The sequence below is a fragment of the Abramis brama genome (genome assembly GCF_963993115.1).
Source record: "Abramis brama genome assembly, chromosome: 15".
NCBI classification, from domain to species: Eukaryota; Metazoa; Chordata; class Actinopteri; order Cypriniformes; family Leuciscidae; genus Abramis; species Abramis brama.
The window spans coordinates 16,682,661-16,705,829 of record NC_139977.1 but is presented as its reverse complement, the minus strand read 5'-3'; the positions used below and the strand labels follow the sequence as shown (position 1 = coordinate 16,705,829).

Here is a 23,169-nt window from a genome sequence, read left to right as displayed (position 1 = left end):
AATAGTGATAATAATAATAAAATAAAGATGATGAAATATTGTTATCCAAACTAATGATTGGTACAGCCAGAAACTGCTCTATTCTCCCTGACGCTTTATTTCTTGTAGATCGTTGCATCATTCTTTTTTTTACTTCATATTCTGTCTCTTTCCTCTAGTTTTTTTCCCCTACTTAACCTCCGCCTCAACCCCGAGTGCCCCCTCCTCAGTTTTGGATATGCATTTATAATTCCCTCTCTCCCTGGCAGTGGGAGCCGAAAGACTCCAATTTAGTGAAAATCTACAAAGGCGGCGAGAGAGAAATAGAAAGAGTTTTTTTTGCCAGAACTGCGCTGTAGAAGTAAACCTGAAGAAGATAAACATCATGAACATCATCCAAACAAGCCTAGATGTCAGTGACACAGATACCAGTTCCAAGAATCCAGTTCCAGGTGGCCAACCCGTATATATATATATATATATATATATACACACACTACTGGTCAAAAGTTTTAGATCTGTAAGATTTTTTATGTTTTTAAAAGAAGTCTCTTCTGCTCACCAAGGCTGCATTTATTTGATAAAAAAACAACAACAAAAAAACAGTAATATTGTCAAATATTATGACAATTTAAAATGACTGTTTTCTATTTTAATATATTTTAAAATGTAATTTATTCTTCTGATGAAAGCTGAATTTTCAACATCATTACTCCAGTCTTCAGTGTCACATGATCCTTCAGAAATCATTCTAATATGCTGATTTTACGCTCAATAAAACATTCATTATTATTTTCAATGTTGAAAACAGTTGTGTACAATTTTTTTTTTCAAAATTCTTTGATGAATAGAAAGTTCAAAAGAACAGCATTTATTTAAAATAGAATATTTTCTTACATTATAAATGTCTTTACTGTAACTTTTGATCAGTTTAACTCATCCTTGATGAATAAAAGTATTGATTTATTTTGTTTCTTTCCCCAAAAAATAAAATTAAAATTCTTACTGACCCCAAACTTTTGAATGGTAGTGTTTAATGTTACAAAAGCTTTCTATTTCAGATAAATGCTGTTCTTTTGAACTTTCTATTCATCATAGCATCATGAAACAAAAATGTAAAAAACTGTTTTCAACATTGATAGTATATATATATATATATATATATATATATATATATATATATATATATATATATATATATATACATATATATATGTACATATATATATATGTACATGTACATGTACTGGAGCTGAACCATTACCACATTGGGAAGTTTCAACATGGCAAAGAGCCACAGTGCACAACTGACCAGTTATTGCATCATTTATATATTCAAAAGACAGCCATGCATTTACATTATCAGTATTATTTAGTATTTTTTTAGCTAAATTCCATAAAACAAGATGAATTTACTTGATAAGCAAAACTGTGTAGGATATGAAGCAAACGAAATATATCTTGCATATGGTTTATTTATGGTTCAGTTCTTGTTTTAACCACAACATTTAAGGGGTTGAGGTTTGTGTGTAGAACAAGAAAACAAATCCTAATGGTTTGAGAAAAATAAACATAATTGAAGATAAATTATTTGAATACACACATATACAAATGTTAAGTATCACAACTGTTTTAAACATTGATAATAATAATAAGCAGCAAATCAGCATACTTGAATGATTTCTGAAGGATCATGTGACACTGAAGACTGGAGTAATGATGCTGAAAATTCACAGGAATAAATTACATTTTTAAAATACATTAAAATAGAAAACATTAATTTTAAATTCCAGTCATATTTCACAACATTACTGTTTTTACTGTATTTTCTGATGAAATAAATGTAGTCTTGGTGAGCATAAGAGACTTCTTTCAAATACATAAATTGCAATGTTCCAAACATATTTTTGACTGGTACTGTAGATATGGATTTAAAACTATTTTGCTTCTCAAGGACATTAATCTTGTTTTAAGGATGTTCAAACATTTTCAACAAGGTTTCACAAATTGAAAATGTTTTGTCAAAAACGTATAGTTAATGGGGTAAGAGCTGAATTAGAGCAATGAACGCAATTTTTAAGAGACGGATCAGGAAGAAAGAGTTCTTTAATGGTGTGTTCACACTTGTAGTTCGGTTCTCTTGGTTCTTTTGGTATAGACCAGAAAATAAATACATTTAGCCCTGGTTCGATTATTGTTCACACTGTCAAATTTCCAAAAAATCAGCTTTTATGATGTATATTTTGCGACTGAACTTACCGAACATCCAGAACAATGCGGTGTGCAGAGCTAAACACTCATAAAAAGCTTATAAATTGTGAAAAAGAAAAAATCCTCCGTTGCACACAAACGAAAATCTGCTGCAAGAGACGCTAGTTCTGACGCCTGTCCCGAACTGCAATAGGCAACATAGTTCCAATTGCGAGAAAAAACAGGTATGCTTCAGGTATGGCCTTTTTAGGGTCGCATCTCATGACATTACATCCTGTTTTTGGTTTGTTTAGATGTCTTAAGTCCATGTCACGTTCATATTTCAGTCATATCACACCAGAGTTGATTTGGAAGTGGACTTGAGACCCATCTTTTCAGTGGTCTCTGTCCACTTGTTTGGTGCGCACCAGGGTTCAGCGTTCACACTTATTCAAATAAACTGCATTAACAGAGCAATCACACCAGAGTTCGTTTTAATCCAACCAAACCTGACAAGTGTGAACACACCCTAAATGAACAACCCATCTTCACATTTACAGTGGAATACACTGTAATAGAGAGCACTGCAGACAAAAAAACCCCTAAATCCTAAAAATAGCTCCCTCGGTCTACTAGTTATAACATCATCTAATCCTGTTTTAAACACACATCAGTCTCTAACCAGCACCACTGGCAAATTACACATAAATATCAATCATATCATCAAAAGCTAAAATGCAACTGTACTTACATAGAATATTTATTTACTGAATCTTTATGTTTTGTCATTCTGCTAATCCGTTTTCTTTATCTAATTATTCAGTCAAATATTTAATGCTTTACTGTAAGGCTGAAGTTTCACTGGGTAAAGCTGCCTTAATTCATGAGAACGTCTTTGCACTAAAGCACTGAGAGAGAGAGAGAAAAAAAACAAGAAGAGGAAAGGGTGTCTTTCTTCTGCGTCCTGTTGCCTTCGATCAGGTCACTGTAACTCTGTAAAACGAGAGGACCAGCACTGCCTAAAAGAGTCCGTTCCGACCCAGAAGGCTTTGCATCATTTCTATCCTGCCGGCGAATTTGTCAGAATTAATCAAATAATGTCGATTTTTTTCCTGCACACACGTCATACCTAACCGAGATTCTCATGGAAATAACGCCTGATCTCTTGATCTTCATTGTGTTACATAATGAAGGATGCAGCATCTGGTCTGCAGAAAAGTACTGCTGTGATAAATAAAAAAAACACACACTTTCGATGCAGCTGTTTTCATGCACTAATATTTGGAAAGTTTAATGGCGCTTTCCACGAACAGAGTACACAAAAGTGCCTGAAGCTCTTAAAAAAATGAAGTTTGCGTTTTTTTTTCAACAAGTGGTCAGTGAAAGGAGGCACTTAACTTGTTGATCGTCAACCTCAGGAGGTCAAACAAAATTTTTATAAGTGGTGTTATTTTCTGTTCATTTTATATGAGGTTTTATTGATTAACAAAATTCGGGACATGAAAAATACAGTTTAAAACCCTGACTGTGTATTTTATACAAGTAATATACAGGTGAAACTCGAAAAATTCGAATATCGTGCAAAAGTTCATGCATTTCAGTAATTCAAATTAAAAGGTGAAACTAATGTATTTAGTATATATAACTATATTCATATGCATGATCATACTTTTCAGAGGGCCGACATTTCTGTATTTAAAATCCTTTTTTTTTAATTGATTTCATGTAATATTCAAATTTTCGGAGATTTCGAATTTTGGGGTTTTCATAAGCTGTAAGCCATAATCATCAAAATTACAACGTTTGCACGATATTCAAATTTTTCGAGTTTCACCTGTATATCCTAAATTAAGTTGTTATGCAGAACAGGCTAGCCAGTTTGGACCAAAAGCACTTTCATAATTAGCAATAAACTTATATTTTCAAGTAATTAAAGAAAATATATTTGGTATTTTTTCTTACAGTAACTTGTAGAATTGAAGGTTGACCTTATGGATGCAGTCAACCAAATTTTTTGTTGTTACAATTCAGAACAGAATCAGATTATTTACTTGTTTTATCATTGTGCAGTACACACATAATGTCCAAATAATGTTCTTCTTGAGTTTAAGGAATGTTACAAACGATTTTTTTTAAATGTTATGTTTTTTTCCCCACTGTTCTAGGATTTTAATTGCTGGATACGGTCAGGAAGATCAAGACATCAGAAGTGGGACAGGCCAAAATAACCATTTTAAGAAGAGACTTTCACAGCAGAATACGGTTTTTGTGCGATTTATGTTTACGTTCACACACAGTTCAGTCATTTACAGGAGTGACAACCACATAACCGAACTCACAGCCGTAAATTGTCAGGTCTCACAACCGATGTGTACAGTGTTCATGAGAAGTGAATAATATAGTTAGAGATGGCCATTAAAAACAAAACTCAATAACCTACATTCTTCAGATCAGAACTTGTCCTTGATGCAGAGCCGAATACTACAGGGCACCCCTCAGTGGCGGGCCATGAATCTCCTCTGGCATTTCTCTCTCCTCCTCAGTTTTGTCATCTGTCCCAGTCTTATGTAAACATGACAGGGGTGTCGATGTGGAGCTGCCGTAACTTGGCAGGGCTGTGAAATACTCCCCCCCCCCGCCCCGCCCCATCATTCCAGCAAGAAAATAATTTTAGCCTGGGTCATTTATTACTTCTTCCTTCACCCCATATGTGTGTGTGGAACTTTGTATTTCAATGAAAAGGAGGCAGCCATAAATATGAGGTAGCTTGTATGGCTAGACTTGTTCAGCCGGTGAGTAATTCCTATGGAAGCCTGGCCTATATTGAATGAGATAGCTTTGGGGCAACAATTCCCAGCGGGCCTCGACTGCATTATCCGACTTTTCTGGACCTGTGCCTCACCCATGAGTGAATTAGCTGCAGCAATTGAGTTATTGCTCCTTCCAATTTGTACACAACTTATTGAATGGCTGTTGCAGACATGTCCTGGTAGTTTGCTTGCCAAGCAGTATTCCAGGGACGCACACGCGCAAGCGCGCATGGCGTGCATCTGGGCTGAAAATACCAGCAGGTGCTCTCATAACATGCGGTCTGAAATTGATTTTAAAAGAAGAAGATGTAGTAGAAGTAGAAGGGAAACAGCACCTGACATTCCCTGCTATAAGAGCTGGTCACATAAACACAAACTCGTTTCCATGTGCTCCTGCATCCTTGTTTGTTATCCTGCCCTTCGCAGCTACTTAATCGCCCTGGTCTTGTTTTGATAATGCGGGCGAAAATATTTTTTCGGCCCATAACAAGACGTCCCGAGCACCACCGATTTAAAAGCATCTGTGTAAATCGGTGTCCTTTTCCCCTGTGATTGAAATGTAAGCAAACTGACTTATTTACCTTGTGGGAGGCCTCTGGCTCTTGTAAATATTTGTTCTAGCTCTAAACCAGCATGACATGGCATTTTACAATGGTTTGATGCACACCGCTCCAGCACGCTAAACGTGGGCCACCGGAGGGGGACGAGAGGTCTGTTTTTTTTTAATTCCCCAAGCACATCACAGTCATATCGCGCTCATCAACATCTGCACCAGTGAGTCAACAGGCTGTACCCCTGACACAAGAGGGACACGACCGAAGACAGATGCGATAGATGGAGAGAATGAGTTTGAGAAGAAAAGGATGGGCGACTTGATGGATACCATTTGGTCATTGCTGGAATAAGGCAAGGGATTCTTACTTCACTTAGCGTGCAGTTCTTAATCTCTCACTTATGAGGAAACATTATGGTGACCCTAAAGTGCCTACAGTTTAAGAAGAACCCATATACGTTCAGAGCAAATATAATACACGTGGAATTCCTTTGATTTGATTTACCAGGAGTATACATAGACTGACATTAGAGTAAAGGAAATTGAGAGAAACTCACTTGCAGGAAAACTGATTTATACCATGTATGTAGTAACAGTCACCGCCATTCACGCAGTATGCCTTCTCGGTGTCGTTGCATTTTCTGGCGTGGCCCGAGCCGGGAGATAACGTTGTGGTTACTGCAGGAAACAAAGACACAAACATCTTAAGACATCAACAAGGCATGCCAACCAAAACACAACAGACAGAGCTTCCATTGAGTGCCTAGTAAACAATAAAGAGAACAACCATGTGGTTGTGCAAGAACCAAAATACAAGCATGCCATCTTTTCAGATAGCATTCATTACAAGTTACTGATCATTTATCACACTTCAGTTCATGTCCCATTCCCTACAATAACTTACGATAAAGTCATTCACTAGAACAATGACTCTTTGGTTTCCTTCGCAAATCTCTCTGTACATCTTTGCTGCTCTGCTAAAGCTCGAGACGTTCGATAGGCAAAGAAAAGCATTTCAGTAAGCGCTGGAACCCCCCAGCCCACGCCACCTGCTCCGGCTGATTCACAGGTCTGGAATGGATCCGTAATCCCGCAGTATTATCGGAGCAACGTTCAATGTGTTTTGGGAAAATTGCACCATGGGTAAAAAAAGAAGAAGAGAGGCCTGCAGAAAATTATACGTGGCGAAATCAAATTACAGCCAGTTTGACAGCAGTTTGTTTACCTTTTGTACCAGTACAATGGGTGAACATTGGGATGCAAGAACATGTTTATTGAAAATGTAAATCAAAAGCAGAAAACCTGAAGAGTGACTGGGCAAACTGCTCCCCGCAGCCACATTAAGCACATACCTTTGCTGTTTCTCACCGCTGTTAAACTGAACATGTCTATAAACACTCATGTCATCACCACCCAACTGATGCCTTTTCAAACACGCAATGGCTTTTTGTTTAGCACAGCACAGTGGAGCTTCTTTGTCAAGCTGAAACGGCATTCAAAGCAAATGTTTTGAAGGAACATGCTTATTTAATCTTGCTAATCACAACGAAAAAGACAAATGTCTCTCTCCCAGCAGTTTTTACGGCATCACTTCACCACATCAAGCCCACTGTTATTTATGTAATTAAAGAAATATTGTGATTTCCAAACTAATGTTGTCAGTTTTGCTGGTTAGCGTGGCTCAGTAAGCCCCTGCTGGTAGATAACGTTACTACACCATTTGGGAGCTAAAAAGCATCCCTCTGCATTGACACCCAGATTTTGCAAGCAACGTAATAATATAAAGGGTCAAAAAGGGAAATTTATAAATGCATTTTAATTTAGATTTGAAAACATGTTCATTGAAGAAGAGGTGTATTCAAAGCATTGTATGTAGTTTTGCAGTTTCTTGCAAGCAACATTTTAATATAAAGGGTCAAAAAGGGTGAATTTACACTGCATGTGTGGCATTCTAATTATGATCTGAGGAAATTATGATCTGAGGTAACTGACAGCTTGTGGTAGCTTCATCAATTGAAGGTTGAAAGCAACCAGGCATATTCGTTGAACTCAAGTCTTGTTTCATGTTCGAGACACGTTTATTTCTCTAACAGATTACACAAACATGGACTCATGAACATGTCAGGCAGTATATGGTGAATCAATTGGCTAAGCATGAGGGTGGGACCTAATATTGTTGGAATGAGTCATGGATTTACATGTTCTCCTGCGTGATTTGAGATGTGCCATTTTGTGCTTCAGTGGAAGTAAGAACATTTGATTGTGAATTCACATGATCGCAAATTCATTTTTGATTATTTGATTAGTGACCTAGACACAGTGACGAATCTTATACATTTCTTATTCATTTTTTATCATAATGTTTGTCTTCTTCTTGTCATCTTTTTTCAGGTTTAGATTAAGATTGTGAATGCCAGACTTACAATTCAGTGTCAGACACTAAGAGATAATGCTTGTTGTATGATGTTCAGTAATACATAAGGAAACATTCACAATGATACAGTACAACAATATTGATATTTTTTGTAAGATCTGAAAACCCTGAACTAAGGACTGACAATTATATACAATACATTTAAAGTGCCCCTATTATAGTTTGTCAAATATTCCCTTTCATGCAGTGTGTAATAAAAAGTTCTGCAAAGTTGTAAAGTGCACAATAAATACAGTTATCAATGTTGACAGTTGTGCTGTTTTTGTGGATTTCTTTTTAATTGAAATATTTTTTCTAACAATATAAAAGTCTTCACTGTAATTTTTGATCAATTTAATGCGTCCTTGCAGAATCAAAGGATTAATTTCTTTACAAAAAAAGTAAACTTTTGAACGGTAATGTAAGATTTCTTAAAGAATAAAAACGGGATCCCCCTTGAATTCAGACATGATTGAAGACTGTCTTGTTCCGAATGAAAAGAAAAGTGTGATAATAAGTCAAAGTGAAAAATTTGAAGGTAATTGTCTTCAGTGTAGCCTAAGGCCTGAGACGAAATAGGTCAGAAATTCAGCACAGAACAAAATGAGCCATCTTGTTCTCCTCTTTCTCTCTGCGAATGAAATAATCCACCGGATTTCCAACCATGAGCAGCTCATCGTAGGACTACAGCAACCACCCCCCCACCCCCACCCCCCACACACACACACACGTGTAACACCCGGCTGTAGCCAGGCCAAGAAAAGTGAAACGTTAGCAGATGTGGAAATGCACTTTATGCGTATCGGGGCCCATCCTGATATCAAACATGATCTAGAGGTACTAATGTTACCACATCAAATCACATGCGTGAAATCAGAGCACCCTTGTGGTTTGGATATGAGGGGCAGAGAGATTCTGAACTTTCTTGTTGATTTTCATGTTCACGAAACTGCATGTCTAGTCAGGTTGTGTATTTGTGTATAAGCAATAATCACATTGTGTGGCTCTGGAACCCTAGACAGCTTACAGGACATCTTGTGCCAGTTTGTTGAAACAAATACAACAGACGGTGTGGAAAATCAGGATGTTTTCACACTTGGTCCTTTTCAGGGGTCTAAGCGCAGTTTGTGTGAATTTTGGCCCATATGTGAAGACTCCAAGCGGTCTCTGACCCCTTAAAAGCTAAGCGAACCGAGACCATCTCGGGAGGTGTCTGAATATGGAACGCTTTCAGCTAATGGTACGGTTTGCTAAAAATGTCCATTGTGAACACAAATCAGTCTGGGCTTAGTTTTTTCTATTCACAAAAAGTTTGGTCACCAGATGCCTCCGTACCAATCGGCTGTTCATCATGGCTGCTGCTTCTGGCAGATCTCTACAAATTATTAGTTCACAACGTACACTTGTTTATTGGAATTTCAACCGCTGTTTAAACCAAACTGTTTAAGAGAGGCATGCCTTGCCAGTTTAAAATTAGCGCACACACCTTAAGCACATGCACAAAAAGCCAGCTGTTACAGAGTGTGTACAAAACTAAATTCTTTTTAGTGTCTTATTGCGTTTAAAGTGTAAAAAACACATAAGGCTCACATAAACAGTTGGTTTTGTCTTAAGTGAATGTAAACATCTGGGATAGAAATCGTGTATGTGTATCAGTATATTGGATCTGTGCATTACTGTAGTTCTTAAAGTGACAGCAGCCTAATATAAGAATCAGTAGAATCATCATATGTTTTATTCATACAGTGAAGATTATGCAGTTTTATTTTTTCATTTGATTGTTCCATTTCTTACTTGAATACTGCTTTTAGGTATACTGTACCAGTGGAAAATGTAAAGCGATTTATTTCACTTGCATATTTCTTTTATTGTATATTGTATCCTGGATGCAAGGAAAACAATTAAAAATAAATGTGATTTACAAAAGTGGATCGGATGTGTGATATAGTGCAAGAATATGGATGTGGTATTGCAACAAAATGCATATTTCTGTGCAAAAGATAAACAACTTAGCAACTGTAGCAATGTCGTTTTACAGAATAATAATAATAAATAAAAATAATAATAATCTTTACAAACAAATATCTTGGTTAGTGAGGCACATACAATGTAAGTGAATGAGATCACATTTTGAAGGCCATAGGGTCAGCCATCAAACACTGACCTGGACTAGATCCAAAAAGCAACAGTATGAACACAAAGAGGTCTGAGACCACATTCCTACTTAAGTGGACCAAAAGGATCTGAGTCCACTCTCAGGGACAGGGACAGTGTGAACGTAACGAGAACTGGGTCTTTTTTTCACTTGATTCACCTCTTGGACTCACTAAAGGAGTCGGAGTTTGGTTCTTTTAAAGAGGACTCAAGAAAACACCCTCAGTAACATTTGGTTGTGATTGTCTTGCATAACTTGAGTGAATATCAGATGTTTACTGAGCAAACAAGTTTATTTACTTGGTTTCATTTACAGTTATTATTTCACAGTAGCCGTTCTCAAATGCTGATGTCTTTGTTTTTGTTAATGTAATATTCATTTATTTTTACTTGTTGCCTTCCAAAATATGCAGTTTCTGCACAACTAGCATCACTAAAGAGAATTATAACAATATTGACTGTTTTCAAACCAGTTTCCTGAACACATTTGCCATTGGTCAGCCAAAGAGATAGTCCCGCCCCCAAACACATGCCATTGGTCAAGGTTTTTTTTTTTTTTTCTATTTGGATAGGGCCACAAATCTGAACAGAAAGCAAACTCATCTTGCAACATATTTAAATGTTTATATTTCGAAATTCACTCAGCTGTGTGAGATTCAAGAGGGAGAGAGAAAACAACAGCAATTTACAACTATAATAACACTCCTTTCAACAACATGCATGCGGGTTGGCCAGGATCCAGCTGGTTGCTGGGAGGCACACGTTCGCTGCCACCCCGTTCCTCCCCTCCAAGCCCGCTGAGAGTTTTAGCATATCTCAGTGCCTATTTACCCCACTAAAGGACTAATGGCACAGTACACTCGACAAGACTCAGCCTCCCTGGATGGAAAGATGGAGTGAGTGCAGCCCTCAGAGCCTCATAAAGACCACATCCAGAGGCTCAAACATTCAGATCGGCCTTTAAAACATCTCCACAGTCTCCCAGAGCTTTAGGAATGGGCATGTTTGTATTCTTTACAGTCGCCTCTGTTTATCCCCTTGAGGGTGAACGGGTGGACTGCGAAGCTGGCTATATTAAGACGATATTCACTTTCGACTATTTAATGCAAACGCAAGTAGGCCTAAGTATTCTGGTGCATGCAAAAATTCTGAAATTGGACAGCTGTATGCTATGTATTTCAATTTTCCTCCTTGTTTTATGCATTACACAAATTTGGACTTTTCAGAACGGAAAGTTTCAAAGTACTCTCTGACAGTTAGATTAAAAAGAAGAATGTTACTAGGAGTGTTCTTCCAAAGCTCCAGGAAGACTTGCGTGTCAGCAGCCTGTGGGGTAATTCTGCCAATGTCTGTCATGTTTATGCCTCTGGTCTAGTGATACACTTCAAAAACCTCCCTCCATCAGTAATTGAGCTCTGACAGTTACACGCCTGTACAATATTCCTTCCTGTTTCTGAGGTTACCATCAGCTGTCTGCTGGAGATCTGGAAAAACTTGCCAAATACCTGCTGAAGCTGCATGTGCTAGGGAGTTGAGGTGGAGGGGGGATGTGTGAAGCAGAGAGTGAAAGAGAATGGGTTGAGATTTGGGGTGAAGGTGGTTTAAGAACATTATTTGGAGAAAACTATCTATTTAAATTGCCATCTCATCACATGCTGCTAGCATAAGACCACAGAACTTTTTGTGCCAATCACTTGAGCTGGAAATGTCATGTGACCACTAACGCAACCAGCCATAAGCACTTTATAAATTAAATTATTTATATAGTTATAAACATTTTATTATAAAAATGATACAATATAAAATTATTATAAATATTTTTATAGTATAAATTAAAAGTATTTTCACATATAAAAATATATCTACATTTATATACATGTATTAAAAAAAAAATTTTTTCCATTTTTTTAGGGCCTTCCAATGTAAAATTTTAGTAATTCTGAATGGCTGTGAATGCAAAAATGTATCAAGATTTTTATACAAACAGATTAAGTTTGTCGTCTGTTAGCATGGCATGCTAACTAGCAAATCACTGACCGCTTGGTATAAACCAAATGCGCACATTTATCCAGCTATTAAACCTTTTATAAATAAATCTTTTAATTTTGAAAAATAAGTAGAAAAGAGCAGCTGAGTAGAAAATAAGTCAGTTTGCTATTCTCAGTTGCTTGCTTCTAAGCTAAACCAGACTTAGGCTAGCCATGTTCACGCCACAGTTCACGCTAAATGATCAACAAAGCATTCCAAGTTAACAAGGTCAGTTTCACTACAGTCCTTGACAATTGCTGTTAATTCAGTCTCACACTCACCCTCTTTTTACATTCAGCTGCAGTGCCAGGCCATTTTCCAAGCCTCATGTTCACTGGCTAGGCTAGGTTACGTTTCTATCCCTGACATTCTAAAGTTCTTAATGGCATGCACTAAGCAACTTTCACTAGCTCCCATGAGAGGTCACTTTCTCCTGCGTGAAAACCCAAGGGTTTGGTCAGCGAGCTTAGCCCTGAGTTTGATTAATCCTTCATGGCCAAGGAACTGAAAAGAGGGCCTGGGTGGGGGCAAAACGGGGCCATCTGGAAGGCTTCATAAACATGTCTATCTTTCTGCACTCTCCAAAGGGTTCTATGAAAGTCGTAAAAATGAAAGGAGAGGTCCCTTTGCTGAGAGTGTTTTATTTTTTCTTCTGGAGACACATTCACCAGGTCCAAACAAGTAATTCCATAAGTGTAGGGATGTTCGACAGGTGCCCCTTGTATTCATTTGCAGGCTTAACCCTCATGTTCTGTTTGCAGACTCAATGGCTTAACAGCTTAAAAAATATAATTAACAGTGAAGTACCTGGTTGATGACTTTCCAAATCTTGTGATTTATGTGTATTGACATAAATTCAACCCATGCTTCAATAGTCCTTTACGAAAAATTTTACAATTTGGGGGGTCCTGGAGGTCCCAGATATACAACATTTGATTCTCTACTTTAAATGGATAAAACACATTTCTTAAGCCTAGTCCCAGACTAAAATGCATGTTTTAGCTGTTTTAACTGAAAGCTATTTGCACTGACATATCTTAAAGGGTTAGTTCACCCAAAAATGAAAATTCTGTCAGTAATTACTCACCCTCATGTTGTTCCAACCGCGTAAGACCTTCGTTCATCTTCGGAACACAAATTAAGATATTTTTGATGAAATCTGAGTGCTGGATCACTTCTCCATAGGCTGCTAGGTGACCGAAACTTGCTGGCCCAGAAAAGTTATTAAAGAGATCGTTAATATAGTCCAAGTGACTACAGTGGCTTAATCTTAAGTATATCAAGCGACGAGAATACTTTTTGTGCGCAAAAACAAACAAAAATAACGACTTTATTCCACTATTCATTTCCATCTCTCTGGGCCTCGTAGTGTTTTTGCGCTGCGCGTCTGTGTTGCACGTCAACACGCATCACACACATGACCAGCGTCGGCCAATAGTGAGCCTACGTGGTGACGTGTAACACAGACGCGCTGTGCAAAAACACTACGTGAACCAACTAGAGGCCCAGAGAGAAGGAAATGAATAGTGGAATAAAGTCATTATTTTTGTTTGTTTTTGCGCACAAAAAGTATTTTCGTCGCTTGATATACTTAAGATTGATCCACTGTAGTCACTTGGACTATATTAACGATCTCTTTAATAACTTTTCTGGGCCAGCAAGTTTCGGTCACCTAGCAGCCTATGGAGAAGTGATCCAGCACTCAGATTTCATCAAAAATATCTTTCATTTATGTTCCGAAGATGAACGAAGGTCTTACGCGGTTGGAACAACATGAGGGTGAGTAATTACTGACAGAATTTTCATTTTTGGGTGAACTAACCCTTTAAAATAGGTCACTGACATTATTTTGTCTCAAGATGCACATCAGCAATGTTTTTTTTCCAGGGCATATTTATAAAATCTACTTAAATGCCCCACTTAAGTAAGGCCTATACTGGCTTAATCTAAGCCCTGCCTGTGAAACCAGGCCTTTGAAGGGAAAATAAGTGGTACATTCCAAATTACTTTTATTATTACACATAAATCACTGAGGTCTCTGTGACCCCAAACATAAAACAACCAAATCAACTTAACAGAACATGAGGGTTATTTCAGGGCTTAAAACAAATAATATCCACTAGCTCCAATTACTTCCACATTTGCTGATACATCCTTTGGTAGTTTGAGAGCCAAAGAAAAAGTTCAAAAGCTCCAGCGGATGACAAATGATGCTTGAGAGATCATGATAGTGAAGCCATGGTTAACCCTCTATGCCAGGAGATGTCTTTTGTTACAGCTGGGAGCAGAATCCCATCATTGCAAAGAGGTCAATTTAAACAGCATGCAATCTTACAACTTTTGAGTGCTTTCCATTATGCGAAACCATTATGTGCATCCCTTTTGTTTAAAGGGGTTGCCAAAGCCTTTCAGAGAGGCCTTCTCAATTTCACATTTATATGTGCACCACTGCATTTATTAAAAGCCTCTAAACAAAATCATATGGCCCAGAGCAAGAAAAGAAAAAACAACGATCACACTATCAGTTTTGTAGTAACAGCTTTGGTGCACTGCAGGGCACGAGAGTTCAGATGTCAGTGGTGTTTTGATTGTGTCGCAGACTGGCGCTGAACTGTGGAACTGATGTCATTTTATCTGTGTGCAAGTATGCGTGATTGTGTGCTCAAGGGCAAGTGCAAATAAAGAGCAATAAAACAAAATAATAAACAAAGAAATAATTTCCTTTATTATATATTATAATATATTTTATATAAATGTTTTATATAGTGAACCAATTCCCAAGTATGTTTTGTATATTATATATACTTGTGTATATATATATATATATATTCTTTAACTTGTATATATATATTTTTTATACATTTTATATTTTAGAGAATTTCCCATATTTTTAATAATAAAATAAAATAAAATAGTAAGTTTACTTTACAATTTAACCAGCAGATTCATTACGTAAGGCACAGCTACAGTTCCTATTACGGCCCACACAAGCTAACATAAAATCCCTATAGGTAACACATAATCCTATGTGCTATTTTACATAATTCTCTTTCAGAGTGTTCCATGTGTAGTAAAAATGTAGAATACAGCTGTGGTGCGAGTGCATTCTTCAGTGCTTTACGGGCCCTGTGTAATCTATTATCTCTTTAAGACCTCTAGTGTGGACTTGAGACTCTTCATGTTTGCATTAACAACGACGCACACCAGCAACAAAAGACGAGCCTGTTAGGAAACAGAGCTTTCCCTGAAGTGTGATTGCTATAGTGATCCGGTATTTGGATATTTACTTAAGTCTTTGTAAAAAGAGACATTGGACCAGTCAGTGGAAAAAAAAGAAACTCCGGTCCTTAGAATAAAACTTCAATATTTACGCCTAAAGACATTCTAAACAAATTACTCTTCGGTAAAAGCTTCACAAGCATGAGAACAAGCAGGTGAGACATTTGCATATTGCATATTTACAAGTTCAAAGGGAGTTTGTGAGACATGAGACATGTGTCAACGTCTTTTCAGACACTGTTTAGGCAGGAGGCCAAAACTAAAATGCGCTCTGTCCAAAGAATCTCTATGACTTGTATCATAATGCTCAAAAAACCTCGTAATTGTAACGCACCCCAACTTCAGAAAAAGACTTAGAGGGTACTCTTTACCCTCAGTCCACCCAAACGGAAACAGAAATGTGACCCTGGATCACAAAACCAGTCACAAGTCGCACGGGTAAATTTGTGGCAATAGCCAACAATACATTGTATGGGTCTAAAATATAGATTTTTCTTTTATGCCAAAAATCATTAGGATATTAAGTAAAGATCATGTTCCATGAGGATATTTTGTAAATTTCCTACCGTAAGTATATAAAACATTTATTTTTATGAGTGAATGCAGCACAGTCGCGAACATAAATGGACAACTTTAAAGGCGATTTTCTCAATGTTTTAAATTTTTGGACCCTCAGATTCCAGATTTTCAAATAGTCGTATCTCATAACAAGCCATACATCAATGGGAAGCTTATGTATTCAGCTTTCATATGTATAAATTGACCTCAAATTAACTCAACTGACCCATGTGACTGGTTTTGTGGTCTAGGGTCACAAATAATGAACGGAAGAATAACAGAAGCCTAGAATGAACTCTGTTCTGTATTTTTTCCTTTTCATTAACAGGTCTTTATTTTTCTCCTCTATTGCATGCTTCCTGCTGCATAGCTGATGTGTCTGGTCTTGTCCTCCACAATCATTTCAGAGACGACTCTGAGAAATCAAAGAGCGCTATTGCTCGGGATTGCACAACAGGACGCGAGTGTAAACAAGCAAGAGTCGGGGCACTTACCCAGAGGGGGTGGGGCTCTGCTGGGCGGCGTGAGGGCGAGGGCAAGGGTGCTCGTTGGGCTGGAGGTAGGCTTGGAGGAGGCCGTGCCCGGGGTGAGCGTGGGCAGAGACTCTGGGAACCATCGGAAGGATGAGACGGGATTGCTGTGCGTCCGTGGAGCATCATCTGTGCTGAGCCCCTCCTCCTCATCCTCTCCCCTGAGAAGATCCAGCCAGTCGGGTTCCCTGCTACGACCAGCTCCCTGAATCAATGCCCGACGGAGCAGCAGCAAACAGGCTCCGAGTCCCAGTAGCAGAAGCAGCAAAGCGGGTACAAGGAGCAGGGCTCTTCCTCCGCATGCTCCCCGGCAGCAGGACCTTGGAGGGCGGCGTGGGGGCGGCTGTGGCGGAGGGAAACGCTCACCTCCAGCCCCTGATACGAGCCCAACGCTCTGCCCCTGACAAAGAGACACCAAAAGGACGGGCAGCGGATAGACAGACACATCTGGGTCCATCGGAGGCTTGTCCAAATCCTGCTCGATCCCTCCCTGCTCGTGCTTCCTCTGCAAGCGCTCATAGGGCTAATGTGTCCGGTACGAAATCTCCATCGCACACTTCTCAAACTGCCCTGCACACACACATACCTTGAGGCCAGTTGTCAGGACTCACACAAGGCCGCCCTCACACACTACCGGGCGTGAAATTGCGGCATTTCGGTTCTTGGGGCGAGCTGGCAGACAGAAAGAGATCGCTAGATGTGGGGCTTCAGATCCGGGACGACCCCACCCAGAAACAGCAGCACCAGCCCGACTGCCCTTCTTGCACCAGCTCTGATGGTCACAGCCAGCTGCAGCAAATCCACCCCGCTGGAGCACACATTCACACACCCACATATATACCAGCATCCGGTCTGATGGGGAAAACAGAGGGGCTCTTCCCACCCAAACACACTTAATGAAGTAATGAATACTGCGGGCAAGACCACCAGCAACATGTGGCATGGGGGAGTGGGAGGGACAGCTGTGGCAGGCGGCTACAAAGGGCAGCACCTTTAAAAGAAGCAAGCAGGAATGGGAAATATATGTATTCCTTATGTGAACAGATAGAAGGCCTCAAACACAGCACATAGGCATAAAAAATCTGACCCCCGAGTCAAAGGTCACACACGGCGCCTAATGGGCAAAGCTTCGTAATCCGAAACACGCTCCCTGACGAATACAAAACTCCTCTACTGTACACACATACACATGGCCATAAGCACCACTGAGGGGGACACATCTCTCCCAATAATCAAATTTGTGTATTGTGGGTTTTTCAAAGACCGATTCTTAGACTTTACAACCTTGAATATTAGGTAGCATCCTTGCAGATGAATTTCACACAAAAAAAATGTCCAGGTCACATTTCACCCAAAGTTCAAAGGTGAAAAAAACCCAATTATATTAAATTGTACTTTAAAAAAATCACATTCAAATTAAGCCTAATTTAGGAATATTAAATAATTTGCATTCTTTTCATAATTTAAGACATGGCAACACTCATCGGCTTATTCATGCGTTAACATGATACAGTTACACTTTATTTATTAGAACTTAGGTTTCCTTGTCACGGTGTAAATATACAAGCAGTAGATTTCTAGCATCCATTATTAGTACTGAGTAATAATAATTACCAACATGTACTAACTATATGAGTTAGGGTTAGGATTAGGGTTTGGTTTAGTTGATTTTAATTATGCATAATTTACTGTGAGACATCAAACAGGCAAGAAAGACACTGCGAAATTAGGTGTTACCAAAAATGTAATACTGTAGAAATAGCTTTATTATCATAAAAAAATAACATGATAATGCAATTAAAACTGGTAATTTTATTAATTAATTTTTCAACTTTGTAATGTAATGTATTTATAATAGATAACTTGAGATAATGCTGTGATGCCTTAATTCACTTTCAATTCATTTGACATTGCCCAAGATAACTGTTTTAAGTTTTTTGTGTGCGTGTGTTTTCAATTTTCAATATGTCATTAACCAGCCGTAACATGGAAAAATATTATAACCTTACTTTTAACGGGCAGAATTGTAAAATCAGTGAATATTTAATAATAATACAAAAAAAAAGTTTGGATGAAATATGACTGGTACATATTCCAAGACAAGTTTCACGAGATTTGCTCTCAGTCCTCATAAAGAAAACTCAGCAGAGCTATTTGGGCTCTTGGCAGTCTTTTGTTTGTTGATGTGTTATGTAAAGCCACCCTATTTGTGCTGAATTAGGGCTGCTGTCACCAGTTGTTCGCGTCGGACTGTAAATACAGTGACTGATGGTCGACACGGCCCGTACCGCTCACCCACACCGATCAATGTCTTCAGTTCCCTTACAGATACTTGACATCCTAGCAAAGCCACTGCCAAACGTCCCAAAAAGATTTCTAGCATCCTTTAAGCCCAGTTAATCTTGTCATTTGGGCTTGAGGAGAAAACGAAGGGCCCGTTTTTTGCAACATAACGAGAAAGAGAGGTTGGGTGGTTATATAGAACGCTGCTTGAGAGGACAAGAAAGAAATGGCAGACTTGAAAAAGACAGGTCAACATGCTTATCCCCAGTTTGACGCTGGCGCTTGGCCAATGCCTGGAGTTAAAATTCTACATTAAAGACAAGTAATGGTTTATATAAGTCAAGTTAAGCAGAAATGGATTGGCTTTCATCACAGAGGCAGGTGTTGTGTGTGTGAAGTTTTGTGAGGAGCTTCACACTGGTGTGTGAGAGCGGGAAAGCGGCTGAGAGAGAGGGAGAGAGAGGGATTGCTGCTGGTGGGCCCCAGCATGACTGATGAGTTTGGAACAATCGGCCGCCCAGCTGCGTTTTCCATCAAACACATTCCTCTCACCTCACGCTTTCCCTATGTCCCACTCGTTCACTCTGCGGCTGTAAGCAGCGCCCCCTAGGGACGTGATTTTTATGTGATGGACAGAAAGACTTGAGCCATTTGTGGCAGGAATATCCTCATACATTATCTATACTACCATAGCCTGGATTTCACATCATCCTATTTTTCCAACAGAAAATGATCTTTTATTCTGACAAGATTGAATATGATCTGATTGCGTGCAATTGAATATTACTCTATTTTCATTTGGTTTGAATTAGAACCAAAGGGTCAAAATTGAAAATGTGATCCATTATGCAAATAAAGTCCCAGTTGTGAAGTTTTCTATAGAAGTGTCACGCACAGGTTGAGAAACAGGCATCGTGTGCACACTGAAGCATGAAGGGTCCAGCAGTCGGCAAAGAGATCTAAGGGAGGAATCACCTTGACTCGCTTCTAGCCGGGAGTTCTGGAATAACAGAGAATCCAATTTCAAAATATGTGATTTTGAAATCCTACAGCACGCACTTAGCAGATGTTTAGGGTTTCGTAGATTCAACAAGAGCCTGATATAAATGCAATATAATGACCAAACTGATCTTAAAACTTCCCTTACACATGAAAGTGAACAAAAGTCAAATTGTCCCTTAATTACTTAACGGGTTAGTTCACCCAAAAATGAAAATTCTGTCAGTAATTACTCACCCTCATGTTGGGCCTCTAGTTGGTTCACGTAGTGTTTTTGCGCAGCGCGTCTGTGTTACACGTCACCACGTAGGCTCACTATTGGCCGACGCTGGTCATGTGTGTGATGCGTGATGACGTATAACACAGACGCGCAGCGCAAAAACACTACGTGAACCAACTAGAGGCCCAGAGAGAAGGAAATGAATAGTGGAATAAAGTCGTTATTTTTGTTTGTTTTTGCGCACAAAAAGTATTCTCGTCGCTTGATATACTTAAGATTGAGCCACTGTAGTCACTTAGACTATATTAACGATCTCTTTAATAACTTTTCTGGGCCAGCAAGTTTCGGCCACCTAGCAGCCTATGGAGAAGTGATCCAGCACTCAGATTTCATCAAAAATATCTTAATTTGTGTTCCGAAGATGAACGAAGGTCTTACGCGGTTGGAACAACATGAGGGTGAGTAATTACTGACAGAATTTTCATTTTTGGGTGAACTAACCCTTTAAGGAATACTGCACATGACTAGACATCAACCGATATTGCCTCAATGCAATACATTATAATTATTATTACTGAACAAGTGTCTGATAACCGATATGCAGAACTGATTTTTTTAATTGTTTGATTTCTGCTTTTTGACAAAATAATGACTACATGATCCTTTAATAATAATAATAATAATAAAAATATTTTTTTTCATTGATTTAGTCTTGGGATCATGTAAATAATAATAATTATAACAATAATAACAATTAATAATTAATGCATTATATATGAATAATATATAGCAATAATAACATAATAACCATACTATTAATATTATTATTATTATATTTATTATTTTAACACTTGTTGCAAGTTTAGAAGCAGTACCGCCAAAATAGTAAGTTCATTACTATAATTTGTTAGTACCAGTATTATTAGTGAGTTATATAAAAATAATAGATAACAATATTATTATTATTATTGTAACACTTGTTGCAATGTTACACATTTTACAAGCAGTACCACCAAAATTCCAAAATAAGTTCATTACTATAACTTATTAGTATAAGTATTATTAATGAGTTATATAAAAATAATATCTAACAACATTATTATTTATGCCATTATCCCACCTTACATTTTTTCTTTATTGGAAATCCGGTTTCAAATAAAATGGGTTGTGAAAGCCATTTTAAGGTCAGATTGTTAGCGATTCTGCAAAGGAAATGAAGAGGTTCAGCTTATGAACATTAGTCTACATGCTGTTCTTTAATATGGAATGAGACAACAGTGGAGGACTTGAGCATGTTTTGGTGCAGCAGGACATTTGTAACACTAATACAGCTGTCTACATGGGCTGATTGTTTGCCCACTAAGTATTCGTCCATAGGAGAGGAGCGTGTAACCCTCTGACCTTTTCATGTCCCGCTTGACTCGTCCGGTGACCTGTGACACCACAATGCTTTGATAAACCAGAATCACCTTCAGAACAGATGCATACACAAACACAAACACACGGGAGCAGCAGGCAGTGAAGGGTGACAGTGCTGTGGTGTTGAACTGAGAGACAGCTATCATGGGTCTGCTGTGCAGACAGAAGCAGCAGTGTTTCGGAGGCAGCTGCCCCCCCGGGGAAGGGGGTGGGCTCTAAAATAGTCTGTTGTTTGTCTTCATTAATTATAGTCCCAAGGTCACAGGGTCTCTGGACACCCTCAGTTCACCTCCCCTGAACGGCATTAAACTTCAGCCCAGATCAGCTATAATTAATGAGTCCAATTACTCAGCTCACTTATCTTGTTAAACGTCCTGCTGGAAGAGCCAAAATATGCATGTGTGTGTTTACTGGAGTTGTTTAAAAGGGAGGTGTGTGATGAAAAACAGCCTTTATGAAAAGAGAGATTAATTTCCTGTGTCATACCACTAGTGCAGCAGTGACAAAAATCCGCCTGGGAGTCCTGCAATCTGATTGGCTGATGGAGTGAGAGGCAGCACACGATTGGCCGAGTGCCTGGACAGAGCTAGCGATCTACAACTGCATTATAAAATTGGTTTGAAAAAGCTGCCTCTGCAAAGCATCTGGCTCTCCTCCTCTTAATTGCTCCGTTTTCTGCTCTCCCTGAATCTTTGTGTTCCTTTGCTCTCTGTTTCCCCCTCTTTTCTTTCCCTTACAGCCCCTCCCCAACCCAATGCTTTTTCCCCCTAAATCGACCTCTCCATCTCTCGTTCCTCTTCATAGGCAGATTCACAGATAGTGCCGGCGTGCACAGCTGCCGCAGGCCACCAAACGGCGTAGCTTTTCTCAACAGTAGCCGATCTACCGATGACCTCAGGAAGAAATCAATCTCGTCAGCGACTGGAATAAATGAAAAGCCTGTGTCCTCCTCAACAGAGTATCATGTAAACAGTACAAGCACTCCGCATAATCTGCACCATAAAAGATGCCAGACCCGATTTTGTCACTTTTACGAATATTCTGCATTGCAACATGATGAAATTAGAAAATAAAATATCAAATACCAAAAATTACAAAATTTGCCACTGATTGCCTGTTTCTGCCACACATTAATTGTGACTTTTAGATATTGGGCGCGATCATACAACTGGCGCAATGCAGCGCCAGGCGCGACACAAGTGTTTTTTGCTAATATCAGCCCGACGCAGTTATCATTTTCACGTCCTGCGCCACATTGTTTAAATAGCAAATGCATTTGCGTCCATTTGTGTGCCCATGGGAATGCTGGTCTGAAAACGAGGTGTGTTCGGGCACATTGTTGGCGCGGTGCTATTTTGAGGCAACTGAAATAGACTGTATATTGTACACTGTAAAATATTTATTTTTTTATTTAATTGAAGAACGCGTTAGTAATGCTTGTCAATAGTAGTAGCTTGCCAATTCCGCCATGTAAATAGCGAATCTGCCATGGCGTGAGCACAGCTAGCTTTTAAAGGGAATGGGAAATTACATTCTGATTGTTTTTTTGTACTTTACGCCTAAAACACACCCATTACTCATTAATAGAATAGGGACAAACCTTTTAGACCATGCGCTGGACACACCGATCATTTTTCCCGTCGTTAAACTAGCAAAAGTGGATTCAGACACGCCCCAAGTGCGATTGCGCCGTGCGCTTTAGATCATGCGCTTAGATCGTTAAAATAGGGCCCATTAAGTCAGTGTGAATCGAC

General features: G+C 38.8%; 1 protein-coding gene across 16 annotated transcripts in view; it reads right to left on the bottom strand.

The window, feature by feature from the left end:
• Positions 1–23,169, bottom strand: part of nrg2a (neuregulin 2a) — an 89,122-nt gene that overhangs the window by 19,943 nt on the left and 46,010 nt on the right. For all 16 annotated transcript variants that reach the window (XM_084136831.1, XM_084136835.1, XM_084136833.1 and 13 more), the window contains exon 4: positions 6,090–6,210. In XM_084136831.1, coding sequence (XP_083992957.1) covers positions 6,090–6,210 — 121 coding nt within the window. The remainder of the gene's footprint in view (positions 1–6,089; positions 6,211–23,169) is intronic.